General features: G+C 51.2%; 1 protein-coding gene across 1 annotated transcript in view; it reads right to left on the reverse strand.

Annotated features, from left to right (window-relative positions):
- Positions 1-7722: 7722 nt before the first annotated feature.
- TTLL1 (TTL family tubulin polyglutamylase complex subunit L1) overlaps positions 7723-14034 on the reverse strand; it is a 64327-nt gene continuing 58015 nt past the window's right edge. The window contains exon 12 of the mRNA XM_054543574.2: positions 7723-7912. Within this exon, the coding sequence (XP_054399549.2) occupies positions 7882-7912 (31 nt within the window). The 3' untranslated portion in view covers positions 7723-7881. The remainder of the gene's footprint in view (positions 7913-14034) is intronic.

Genomic DNA, 14034 nt, shown 5'->3' on the forward strand with positions numbered 1-14034 from the left:
TGCCCATTGGCTACCGGACACCGAGCCCCGCCCCACAGCCTCCTCGGCGCTCCCGATTGGGCCAGATGAGTAGAGAGGTGGCTCACCCCGCGTGAGGACGAGGGAAAACCCCAGGACGCGCATTGGTGACTTCTCCTGTCAATCAAAGGGGGAGTGCCTATTTAATGGGCTGCGAGGGTGGCGCAGGTTACTCTCCCAAAGCCGCTCGCTGGAGGTGTTCCCTGATACTCGCTTCCCGGGGCTGGAGTTTTGCGGTTTCGTCGGCACCCAGGGGTAGAGGGCGCGGCAGGGCAGCACCGCACCTGACCGGAAGTTCAGGGAAGGTAATCCTACAGTCTTTCAGAAAGTTTCCTCTCCCAAGGGACTCAAAGAAGCTAATGTCATTAGGAGCTCCTCCGACTTGCGCCAAAAGCGTCATTCCACGTGGACCCGCTTAGTTTAAAAGGGGGGTTGAGGGGGGCGTATGTTGCTGCTCTCTCTAATAAAATATATTTGGATGGCAAGGCACCAGGCAATGTACACGCATTCTTTCCAATTCTCACAATCACCTTGCATGATAGGGTATTAGCCCCGTTCTGCAGAGGGAAATACTCCTGAAGGAAAATGGAGAGCACTTCCTGAGCACTGTCCTAGGCGCTGTCCAAGCACTGCTTCATGTCATACAGGTGGAGAGGATGGTGAGAGGACCCCCAGGTGAGGGGTTAGCCAGGTAACTTGCTGGGGGTGATGTGGAGTAAAGAGAGTAAATGGCAGAGCCAGGATTAGAAACCCAGGTCAGCCCAACCCTTGAGAATAGTAATGATGACTGTGTAGCAGTATGGGAAAATGCTTAAACTAAAACGTTAAAAGAAAAAGCCAGATACAGCCAGGCATAGTGACATGCACCTGGAATCCCAGCTTCTTGGGACGCCGAGGCAGGAGAATTGCTTCAGCCCAGGAGTTTGAGGCCAACCTGGGCCACATAGCAAGACCCAGTTCTCTAAAAAGTAAAATAAAAGAAAATAATAATAAAAGAAAAAGCTAGATATAAAATGGTAGAAACTGTAAAATTGCTGCTACATATAGATAGGGATGAGAAAAGAGTCCACAAAGAAATCTAGTGGTTGTTTACTTTCTAGACTGCTCTGTGGCATTGTCCTTATGACAATAATTAAGAAAGAAACAAAAGAACTGGCCAGGCATGGTGGCTCACGCCTGGAATCCCAGCACTCTGGGAGGCCGAGGTGGGCAGATCACAAGGTCGGGAGTTTGAGACCAGTCTGGCCAACATAGTGAAAGCCTGTTTGTGCTAAAAATACAAAAAATTAGCTGGGTGTGGTGGCAGGCGTCTGTAATCCCAGCTACTTGGGAGTCTGAGGCAGGAGAATCACTTGAACCTGGGAGGCGGAGGTTGCAGTGAGCCAAGATCGCGCCACTGTGCTCCAGCCCTGGCGACTGTGTGAGAGTCCATCTCAAAAAAAAAAAAAAAAAAAAAAAACCAACACACAGTGCCAGGACAAGCCACTGCCAAGAAGTCTCTCCTCATTCTCCAGGACTGAGCCAACAGGGACCTCTTCGCCACCCACAATACCTCTGGACCATTTGTATAGATAGAACTCAGCCCTCAGCTCTCAGCACCTTCATATCTGGGTAAGTTCTGCTTACATCGCAATTCCATGCCCTATAAAAATACAGAGCCTTGTGGGGCGCTGTGGCTCACGCCTGTAATCCTAACACTTTGGGAGGCCGAGACGGGCAGATCACGAGGTCAGGAGATGGAGACCATCCTGGCTAACACAGTGAAACCTCGTCTCTACTAAAAATACAAAAAATTAGCCAGGCGTGGTGGCAGTCGCCTGTAGTCCCAGCTACTTGGGAGGCTGAGGCAGGAGAATGGCATGAACCCAGGAGGCGGAGCTTGCAGTGAGCTGAGATCACGCCAGTGCACTCCAGCCTGGGAGACAGAGCGAGACTCCGTCTCAAAAAAAAAAAAAAAAAATACAGAGCCTCTCCCAAGTTTTTTGGGGTTTTTGTTTTGGTTTGTTTGAGACAGGGTCTCACTCTGATGCCCAGGCTGGAATGCAGTGGCATAATCATGGCTCACTGCAGCCTTGACCTCCTAGGCTCAAGCCATCCTCCTGCCTCAGCCTCCCACGTAGCTGCGACCACTGGTGCGCACCACCATGCCCAGTTAATTATTTTTTAAAATCTTTGTACAGACAGAATCTCGCCATGTTGCCCAGGCTGGTCTTGAACTCCTGGGCTCAAGCAGTCCTGCCTCATCCTCCCAAAGTGCAGGGATTACAGGCACGAGCCACTGTATGCAGCCTCTCCCAAGGTTTCTGAACAAGTGTCTGTCATCAGGCCTCCTGCTCTTCCACACATCGCATGCTCACTGGCCTCACCATCATCCCCTTATCCAGTTGCACAAATCCCCCTGCACTTCAAGCACTGCTGAGTCTAGCAGGGGTTCCTGGAGACTGGAAGCTGGAGAGAGGCATCAAGCCTGGCACTGCCTAGCAACAAGACAGGATGCCTCGTGAGCCTTTTTGGCCGCCTGGCCCCAGGAGTCACCACCTGGTCATGTGACCCATGGCACACTCTGGCCACTTCACATGCCTTTGGTTTTCTTCACTCTCCCCCTCTTCTTTTCTCTCCTCCTCCTTCTCAAGACAAACACAAAATTCCTTTCCTTGTCTTGCACCTAGCAGCTTGACATTATTGCCTGAACTCTTTGGGCCTTATACCTTCTGTCCTGGCAGCTTATCAGGGTATTTTTCCAAAGATAGCTCCCCGTTGCCACATGTGAGCACCCCAGCTTTGTTCCCCACAAACATTTCACAACATTCCATCCAGCCTCCTTCTTCAGTCATATTCGAACAGGCCTGGAGCCCAATCCTGCCTCCACCCCTTTTCAGCCAAGGGGCCTTGGGCCAGTCACTGCAGCTCTCTGCACCTCTGTGTCCCCTCTGTGATATGGGGATTAGGAAGAGCGACAGGGTTGTGGTAAGGAGTCAAAGCATGGAGAGCTGTTCCGGGCACACGGCTGTGAATGCTGTGTCTGAACGGTGGACATGTGGTCATACCTTGTCAGCTGTTCCTTCCTTCCCCCAAAATGTGACCATTGCCACAGAGTGCCTGGGACTGAGACTGACCGGCTTTAGTTTAGTCCTTTATTAACCATTTCCCACTAAGCAGCCTGGATAAACAGACAGTCTGGGCTAAAACATACTTGCACGGAGAATATCATATTCTCAAAAAATTTAAAACATCCAGATATAGTTGTATTGCTGAAAATACAGTGATATGTGTATTTTCAGTGTGATAAGTACAGTGATTTATGGATTGTACAGTGATATATGTGTTTCAAGAAAAAAAGTCAAAATCTGTTACAGACATTCACTCACTCAATAATTCCAATATTTAGAACGTGCTAGGCAGGGAAGGTGGCTCGGGGTGGACCTGGGTCCTGCTGATGTTCCTGGAAACATCCGGCAAGGACATAGAGTTTAGAACAGAAGAGGGTGCAGTGGTATTGAAAACAGTGCTGTTTACCTGAGCCAAGATGAGTGGAAGATTACAGAGAGCAAAGATCAGGAGGCAAGAAATCCTCCTGTCCAGGAAGAGAGGAGGGTTCACTTGGCTGGAGCATTGCAGGCACAAAGAGAAGCCAGGGGAAACAAGGCAGTAAGGCAGCTGAGCAGCAAGGAGCCCTGCGGCCCTGGCAAGTAACTTCACTACTCCAGCCCTCGGTTTTCCCTACTGTAAAACGGGAATAATCACAAAACCTAGTGATTGTTAGCTTAGAGAATCTGGGAGGATTTGTGAGTTCGCTCTGCAGTATTCAGCATGGGGCCTGGCACAGGTCATTGTTCAGTGTGTTCAAGAGCCCCTGATTTTGTAAAAGTGCTTCAGGGTATATTCACTTTTTTTTTTTTAATTGTGTCTAAAAGAAAAGCCTGGGCGTGGTAGCTCACGCCTAAAATCCCAGTACTTTGGGAGGCCAAGGCGGGAGCATCACTTGAGTCCAAGAGTTGGAGACCAGCCTGGGCAACATCATGAGATCCTGGTCTCAAAAAAAAAAAAAAAAAAATTAGACAGACATGGTGGTGCAGGCCTGTAGTCCCAGGTACTCAGGAGGCTAAGGTGGGAGGATCACTTGAGCCCAGGAGGTTGAGGCTGCAGTGAACTGAGATCGCACCACTACACTCCAGCCTGGGCGACAGAGCAAGACCCTGTCTCAAAAAAATAAATCAATCAATCAATAAATGGAAAACAAACCTAAGAACACGTGCTGTGCACCAACTGTTAATATTTTGGCCATATCAAAGCACTAACTATGGTGGCTGGAGGAACACATTTCTGGACATACCTCCAAATGACGTGCTCCCCTGCCAAGTATGTGTAAAGATCTGAATTCCTTGTAAATGTGTCATTGATTAAGAGGCAATTACCCCAATCTCCCTGGCTTTGTTTTGTTTTGTTCCATTCTGGCCTGCACATGTCTGCTCACGTAAAATTGTACCAGCAAGTACAATGTTCCACTCCCGCCATGCCCGGCTGGAGCCTGCTCCCAGACAAAGGTAGGTATGGAGCAGCATACGAACAGGGGTTCCCAAGTGGGCACTGCCCAGGTGCCCTGAATTGGGATCACTCCATTCTTTTTTTTTTTTTTTTTTTGAGACGGAGTCTCACTCAGTCGCCGAGGCTGCAGTGCAGTGGCGCGATCTCAGCTCACTGCAAGCTCTGCCTCCCAGGTTCACGCCATTCTCCTGCCTCAGCCTCCCGAGTAGCTGGGACTACAAGCGTGTGCCACTGCGCCCAGCTAATTTTTTGTATTTTTTTTAGTAGAGACGGGGTTTCACCATGTTAGCCAGGATGGTCTCGATCTCCTGACCTCGTGATCCACCCGCCTTGGCCTCCCAAAGTGCTGGGATTCCAGGAGTGAGCCACCACGCCCGGCCATGGGATCACTCAATTTTTTGCAAGTTCTTCAATTGGTTCTACTTCTATCTTATTTTACTAAGTGGAAAAGCTCATTTGGAGGGTTTGGGTTTACAGTGTTACCATTTGTACCAAAGTGGGCCAGTGTCAACAATTTCAAAGTAACTGTTTTAAAATTTGGAATGAAAACCTAACAATGCCCAGATTTTATGTGATACATTTTAAAGTATTTTCTACTCTGGGATGAAGATATAAACTCCGGCAATAGTCCCTCCTTGAGTCCTTGCTATGCAGGAGGATGAGGAGGTCCCAGAGGCCAACAGATTCCATTCTGAATCCAGCCAATCATCTTACCTTTTGCCAGCTCCTAATTAGATAAATTAAAAGGCATCCTGCAATTGTAAAACTAAATTTTTTTAAAGTTATTGGATGCAACTGCTGTGAATCCAGATTGCCTTAGTGTAAGGTAAAATGAGATACTGAGGCTACTTTTTTTTTTTTTTTTGAGACGGAGTCTCGCTGTGTTGCCCAGGCTAGAGGGCAGTGGCGCCATCTCGGCTCACTGTAAGCTCCGCCTCTCAGGTTCCAGCAATTCTCCTGCCTCAGCCTCCCAAGTAGCTGGGACTACAGGCACCTGCCACCACACCTGGCTAATTTTTTATATTTTTTAGTAGAGACGGGGTTTCACCATGTGTTAGCCAGGATGGTCTCGATCTCCTGACCTTGTGATCCACCTGCCTCAGCCTCCCAAAGTGCTGGGATTACAGGCATGAATGAGGCTACTTTTTAAAACACTGCAGTAGTCTCAAAATGTAAATGCATCAAAAAAGTAACATTGCCCTTCCTGATTAACTTTATAACAAATATTTTCTCTTTTTAAATTTTTTTTTCATAAACCTTTTGCATTCCTAATTTTTAAAATAATTGTACCGTTTCTTTATACTTTTTGGAGAGAGACAGGGTCTTGCTATGTTAGCCCAGGCTGGATTCAAACTCCTAGGCTCAAGTGATCCTCCCACCTCAGCCCTCCCGAGTAGCTGGTGCTATAGGCAGGCACTACCATGCTGATAATTTTTATACTTTTTAAATGTGGGTACAAGATTACATATGTGCCTTACATTCTATTTATTTATTTATTTTTCTTTTTCTTTTGAGACAGGGTCTTGCTTTGTCACCCAGACTGCAGTGCAGTGGTGTGATCATACCTCACTGCAGCCTCAGCCTCCCAAATAGCTGGGACTACAGGCATGTCCCACCACACCTGGCTAATGGTTTAAATATTTTTTGCAGAGATGGGGTCTCACTATGTTGCCCAGACTAATCTTGAACTCCTGGTCTTAAGCGATCCTCCCACATCAGCTTTTGAAAGTGCTGAGATTGGCCAAACGCAGTGGCTCATGCCTGTAACCTCAGCACTCTGGGAGGCCGAGGCAGGCAGATCACTTGAGCCCAGGAGTTTGAGACAAGCCTGGACAATATGGCAAAACTGCATCTGTACTAAAAATACAAAAATTAGCCAGATGTGGTGGTGGGCGCCTGTAGTCCCAGTGACTTGGTAGGCTGAGGAATGAGAATCACTTAAACCCAGGAGGTGGAGGTTGCAGTGAGCTGAGATCATGCCACCGCACTCCAGCCTGGGTGACAGAGCAAGACTCTACCAAAAAAAAAAAAAAAAAAAGTGCTAGGTGCTGAGATTACAGGCATAAGCCATGGTGCCCAACCCTATAACAAATAAATGTTATTAACTTGAACTTGTAAAATAACCTGTACACCAATACATACATTATAAATTGTATACCAATAAAAATAAAATACCTGCCAGGCACAGTGGCTCATGCCTGTAATCCCAGCACTTTGGGAGGCCAAGGCGGGCGGATCACGAGGTCAGGAGATTGAGACCATCCTGGCTAACACGGTGAAACCCTGTCTCTACTACAAATACAAAAAATTAGCCAGGCGTGGTGACAGGCGCCTGTGGTCCCAGCTACTCGGGAGGCTGAGGCAGAAGAATGGCGTGAACCCAGGAGGCGGAGCTTGCAGTGAGTCGAGATCGCGCCACTGCACTCCAGCCTGAGCGACAGAACGAGACTCAATCTCAAAAAAACAAACAAACAAACAAAAAAAAAAGACAAGCCTGGCCAACATGGTGAAACCGTGTCTCTACTAAAAACACAAAAATTAGCTGGGCGTGGTGACGCACGCCTGTAATCCTGGCTGAGGCACGAGAATCACTTGAACCCGGGAGGCGGAGGTTGCAGTGATGCAGTGAGCCGAGATTGCACCACTCCACTTCAGCTTTGGGGCAGAGCGAGACTCCATCTCAAAAACAAACAAACTAAAAAAGGCCGGGTGCGGTGGCTCACGCCTGTAATCCCATCACTTTGGGAGGCCAAGGCGGGTGGATCACGAGGTCAGGAGTTCCAGACCAGCCTTGCCAACATGGTGAAACCCCACTCTACTAAAAATGCAAAAAAAAATAGCTGAGCATGGTGGTGCGTGCCTATAATCCCAGCTACTCGGGAGGCAGAGGTTGCAGTGAGCTGAGATTGCGGCCACTGCACTCCAGCCTGGGTGACGAGAGCGAAACTGCATCTCAAAAAAAAAAAAAAGAAAGAAAGAAAAAAACACACAAACAGCAAGTTGTTCCATAAACCTGTGCCCAACAGCTTAAAGGACATCCCCTCCCATCATCCTGGGACAGAGAGAGAGGAATTGGAATCCCACCGCCCCCACGCCCCCGCCACACACACACACATCCTTTATAAGCCACACGGCTTTGGGCAAGCCACTCACTTCTCAGCCTCAATGTCCTCAGGCAGGGAGCGATAGCTCACCCCTGCTTCATGGGGTGCTGCTGGAACTCAGTGCAGTCACATGGGGAAAGCGTTCAGTGCGCATGCCCGTCACGGCACACAGTAAGTTACCAGCTCCACCAATGCCGGTTCCTGGCCCGGGCTGTCATGGCCCTAACCCAGAGCTGCCTCCTAGTCTGTGAAAGAGGAGAGCAAGCCGCTGAGGTGTGTGGCAGGCCCCAGCTCCCTCTCACCCACACTCCCTGCCCCAAGGGGAGTGGAGCCAAGGGGTTCTGCCTCCCAGGAATGGACGTGTCTCTGGGGAGCTGACTTTCAGCTCCAGCTAGCACCCAGCCCACCGGTGTTATCACCCACAGAAGAATGAGGCCCCATCTCCCCATCCTGCAGGGCGGCACCTGCTGCCTGCATTCCACTCCCACAGCGTTCTGCACCTCCCAGCCTCCATTCCCACCCCGACCTGTCTCCCTGTCCTCCCTTCTTCTGCTGAGCCTCCAACCAGGTCTGAGGCCCATGGGAACCCACACTCCAATCCAGGCAGCCCCTCTGGAGGCAGGGGGTGGGTGAGGCCAACTCTGCATCAAGTTCTCTTCTCTCTGGGTCTGGGCCACAGATGGCAGGTCCAAGCTGGCATAGGTGACTGATGGTTGTAAGTCATCTGGCCCAGAGCTGTGCACAGCACGAGGCAGATGCTGGAAGTGTGTGAGGAAGGAATCTTCCCTTTCCCCCACAGGTGCATGAAGGATGGAGAGCTGACCATATGGGCACTCAGAAGGTGAACAGGCCTGGGGGGTGGCTTCACCTCACAGCTCAATATGGGGCAGGTGGGAGACAGGGCAGGGGGCAGCCTGTGGAGCATTTGGGACCACAGAACATCTAAGCCAGAAGACCCCCAAAGGTGAGTCCCAGCCTCTTCTAAGGCAAAGGAAGCTGAGGCCCAGGGAAGTCAGGCGAGTGGCCCGAGGTCTGCCAGCCATTAGGAGTCAGAGACCCCTCCCAAATCAAACTCAGGCCTTCTGGCTCCTGCTCCAGTATTCTCTCTCTCTCTTTTTTTTTTTTTTTTTTTTTTGAGAAAGAGTCTCTTTCTGTCACCCAGGCTGGAGTGCAGTGGCGCAATCTCAGCTCACTGCAACCTCCACCTCTTGGATTCTAGTGATTCTCCTGCTTCAGTCTCCTGGGTAGCTGGGATTACAGGTGCCTGCCACCATGCCCGGCTCATTTTTTATATTTTTGGTAGAGATGGGGTTTCACCATGTTGGCCAGGCTGGTCTCGATCTCCTGACCTCTAGTGATCTGCCCGCTTCAGCCTCCCAAAGTGCTGGAATTACAGGCTGAGACACCATGCCTGGTTCTGCTCCTGTATTCTTCACCAACCCCATCTCTCCCTTTATTTAATTCAGTGGGCACATGATGCGAGCTACCATGCCGGGCATGAATGAAAAATACTGCCCACCTTGAAGCAACTCGTGCTAGACGGGGGGCCAGAGGAGAGGTCACAAGCAGTGTTCTAGAGGGACTGGAGCCGCACAGGGTGGGCCCTGGGAGGCTTCTGGGAGGAGGAGTTTGAGCAGGTCCTGAAGATAAGCAGGGCACAGTGGAAGGAAAGGTGCTGGGGACAATGGGAGCAAAGGGCTGGAGCACAGGCTCCTGAAGGCCGTGGGAAAACCACCTTTTTTTTTTTTTTTTTTTTTTTTTTTTTGAGACAGAGTCCTACTCTGTCACCCAGGCTGGAGTGCAGTGGTGCAATCTTGGCTCACTGCAAGCTCCGCCTCCCGGGTTCATGCCATTCTCCTGCCTCAGCCTCCCAAGTAGCTGGGACTACAGGCGCCCGCCACCACGCCCGGCTTTTTTTGTTGTTGTTATATTTTTAGTAGAGATGGGGTTTCACTGTGTTAGCCAGGATGGCCTCAATCTCCTGACCTTGTGATCTGCCCGCCTCTGCCTCCCAAAGTACCTGAAATCAGTACTTTGGGCCTGAATCAAGTACCCAGCCCTGGGCACTCTCCCAGCAGCCAGCAGCCATTCTCTAGGCATCGGGGTCCTGGCAGCCTCTGGGTGGCATGAGGTGCGGGAGAGCAGGCCCAGGCCCCCTCCTGCCGCTCCTCCGGCAGGCTCTGAACACACCCTTCCTGTTGTGACAATTCTATTCTCTGTGCAGCTGGTTCCAGCCCCTGGCTCAGGTTTCAGATTGCAGCACGTGCACTCATTAAGGCTGATGGCAGTATCATGTGGACACCGGGGAGAGCCTGCCTGCCTGCCAAGCCTGGCCTAGGTTAATTACAGGTCACGGCATTCCTGCTGTGTGCCCAGACAGTGGGTGGCCAGTCTAGGACCAGGCCTATGACACAGCCACTCTCCACTTATTTGCACAGCTGGTGGGTTAGTCAATTGCCTATGGGAGCAGACCCTGTGCTGGGCACGCAGGGAGGGTCCCACTGACTGCCACCCAACTAATTCCCTCCACAGTGGCCGGCCATATGCTCAGCGTTTTATACACAGCACCTCAGGTTTCCTCACAATCTCCCCACTTTGCAGTTAGGGAAACTGAGACTCAAAGAGGTAAAGGTTATGTAGGTCTCGTGTGGCTGCAAAGCCACGCCGTTCTCACTCCCCTGAGCACTGGCCTTGGAGCCAGGCTGGATGTCAGCAGCGTGTTTCCAGGGCTTACTCTGTGATGCCCTTGCCCAGTGAGCCCCCATGCCCTCTCCATCTCTGTGTTTCGGTTCCTGCAGCTCCCACCACCTGCCAGCATGCCCACTCTGGCAGACGGTGCTCCTTCCTGGAGATCCCTAAACGCAGCACCCCTTTCTGAGGAGCACGGGCACCCCATGACCTGCTCTCTTTGTCAAACTGCAGTTAGGTAGCTTTGTTTTTGTTTTTTGTTTTTGAGATGGAGTCTCCCCAGGCTGGAGTGCAGTGGCGCGATCTTGGCTCACTGCAACTCTGCCTCCTGGGTTCACGCCAGCAGCCTCTCTGAGTAGCTGGGACTACAGGTGCCCGCCACCAGGCCCGGCTAATTTTTTTTTTTGTATTTTTAGTAGAGACGGGGTTTCACCGTGGTCTCGATCTCCTGACCTTGTGATCTGCCTGCCTCGACCTCCCAAAGAGCTGGGATTACAAGCGTGAGCCACTGCACCCAGCCTTTTTTTTTTTTTGAGATGGAGTCTCACTCTGTTGCCCAGGCTGGAGTGCAGTGGCGCGATCTTGGCTCACTGCAACCTCCACCTTCTAAGTTCAAGTGATTCTCCTGCCTCAGCCTCCCGAGTAGCTGTGATTACAGGCATGCACCATGTCACCCGGCTACTTTTTGTATTTTTAGTGGAGACGGGATGTTTCACCATGTTGGCCAGGCTGGTCTTGAACTCCTGACCTCAAATGATCCGCCCACCTCGGCCTCCCGAAGTGCCAGGATTACAGGCGTGAGCGACCACACCCGGCCACCTCTTATTCTTTATATACTGTATTAGGGTGGTATCTTTACAATTGACGAGACAATATTGATACATTATTATGAATTCAAGTCCACAGTTTACATTAGGGTTCATTGTTTGTGTTGTATAGTTTGTGAGTTTTGACCCATGCATAACTACATCATACATAGTAGTTTAACTACCCTAAAAGTTCCCTGTGCCTCATGTTTTCATCTCTCCCTCTTCACTCCCAAGTCCCTGGCAACCACCGATCTTTTTACCGTCTCCATAGTTTTGCCTTTTCCAAAATGTCACAGAGTTGGAATCATAGTATTCGTAGCTTTTCAGCTTGCTTCTTTCATTTGGTGATATGCATTTAAGTTTCCTCCATATCTTTTCTTTTCGAGACTGAGTCTCGCTCTATCGCCCAGGGTGGAGTGCAGTGGCACCATCTCAGCTCACTGCAACCTCTGCCTCCTGGGTTCTCCTGCCTCAGCCTCCTGAGTAGCTGGGATTACAGGCGCCCACCACCACGCCCGGCCCATTTTTATACTTTTTGTGGAGACAGGTTTTCGCCATGTTGGCCAGGCTGGTCTCAAACTCCTGACCTCAGGTGATTCGCCCACCTCGGCCTCCCAAAGTGCTGGGATTACAGGCGTGGACCACTGTGCCCAGCCTAATTTTTGTATTTTTAGTATGGGGTTTTACCATGTTGGCCAGGCTGGTCTTGAACCCCTGACCTCAAATGATCGGCCCGCCTCAGCCTCCCAAAGTGCTGGGATTACAGGCGTGAGCCACCACACCTGGCCTAGTTTTTGTATTTTTAGTAGAGATGGTGTTTTACCATGTTGGCCAGGCTGGTCTCGAACCCCTGACCTCGAATGATCGGCTTGCCTCGCCCTCCCAAAGTGCCAGGATTACAGGCTTGAGCCACAGCGCCCAGCCTCCTCCATGTCTTTTCACAGCTTGATAGTTCTTTTCTTTTTTTGAGACAGGGTCTTGCTCTATCACCCAGGCTGGAGTGCAGGGGTGCGATCTTGGCTCACTGCAGCCTGGAACCCCTGGACTAAAGCAATCCTCCCTCCTCAGCCCCTCAAGTAGCTGGGACTACAGGCATGCACTGCCACATCGGGCTAAATTTTGTATTTTTTGTAGAGACAGAGTTTTACCATGTTGGCCAGGCTGGCCTATCCAGCCTGGGTGCTATCCAAAGCCTGAAATGTCAAGGGCAGGCAGAGGACAGTGGCAGGGGCTACGTCAGAAGATGGCTGAAAGCCTCAGGGAAATGTTTTTTTGTTTGTTTGTTTTTTTTGAGATGGAGTCTCACTCTGTCGCCCAGGCTAGTGGCACAATCTTGGCTTACTGCAGGCACCACCCCCCAGGTTCACGCCATTCTCCTGCCTCAGCCTCCCGAGTAGCTGGGATTACGGGCGCCCGCCACCATGCCCAGCTAATTTTTTGTATTTTTAGTAGAGACGGGGTTTCATCATGTTAGCCAGGATGATCTCGATCTCCTGACCTCGTGATCCGCCCGCCTTGGCCTCCCAAAGTGCTGGGATTACAGGTGTGAGCCACCGCGCCTGGCCAGAAATGTGTTTTAACTGGGTCTCAGGAATGAGCAGGAGTTCAGCAGGTAAGGGAATGGGGAGGGGACCCATATACAGGGAACAGGTATGGCATGAGCTGTGGCCCTGGGGCAAGATGGTGAGGAGCACGGGGATGCCTGAAGGTTCAGTGCCTGTAGCTGGGAAGGCCACTCCAGGATGAATGATGGGGCCGGGCCAGGTACAGATTTGGGGCTGATACTCCAAAGACTCTCCCACGATGAAGGGATTCCTGGACAGCCATTAGTCAAAATTTTCCAGCTGCCCTCCTGTCTCCTTTCTTTGCCAAAGCCTTTCTGCTTGGGCTCACTTGCCCAAATGTGCCAAATGTGAGACATGGGACCCTCCAGGCTGGAAGTGGATGTCCTGTTGCCATGACACACCCCTGACCTTATGGCTGTGACTCAGCCTTCTTCCAGCCCAGGGTTCTGCCAGCCCCAAGCTCACCCTCCCTTGGCACTGGCCCATGTTCCAGCTCCACCAGCTGGGCTGTTCTCCACAAGCCAGCAGGTGGTGGGCAGGGTCTGAAAACTGCCTGCCCAGGGAACCGTGGGAGGGGAGGGGCAGCACCCAACAGCAGGTATACCTTCATGGCTGCTAACAATAGCAGGAAAGCAACCAGACCCAGGCACAGGTGCACAAGCTCAGCCACCTGGGAGGTGGGGATAGCCATTGCCCTCATGTCACCATCTGCAAGGAAATAGACTCAGAGAAGTGAAGGAGCCAACCTGAGCTCACACAGCCAGTAGGTGGGCAGGGAGTGCCTCCACGGACTCCTAATTCCAGAGCCCGGGCTTTTTAGCTGGAGGTGTCCAGCACCGTTCTGCACACTGGGGCTACTGAGGGGACTGTGATGACAAGCTCCTGCCCTCATGGGGCAGCCCTGCTCTGGGGGGAGAAACATTCAACAAAGCAACAAGTGAGCAGAAATTCCTTCTCAGGGCCACGGAGCTCAGCCTGTCCTCGCCCTGGCTTCTCCGTGCCATTCAGTTCCCAGGCTGGTGCTGTCTTTCCTCCCTGCCCCTGAAGTGCCTCTTTCCCCATCCCAGAAGTCCCAGGGCAAAATCTGGGTCTCCCCTGAAAGCTGGATCAGTGCAGCACATGCCTTCAGCTGAGGGCACTCAGAGGCAGAAAGGACATCTTTTCCATGTGTCCCTTCTATGCACCCCCGGGGGAATCCGGCCTCTGCTTTAACTTGCCCTTGACAGGAGACTCATTACCTCACAAGATGAACCATTCTATACCCAGACAACGCTAATGGAGACATCCCCTGGCCCCTAATACTCC

Source organism: Pongo abelii, chromosome 23, assembly GCF_028885655.2.
Source record: "Pongo abelii isolate AG06213 chromosome 23, NHGRI_mPonAbe1-v2.0_pri, whole genome shotgun sequence".
Classification (NCBI taxonomy): Eukaryota; Metazoa; Chordata; class Mammalia; order Primates; family Hominidae; genus Pongo; species Pongo abelii.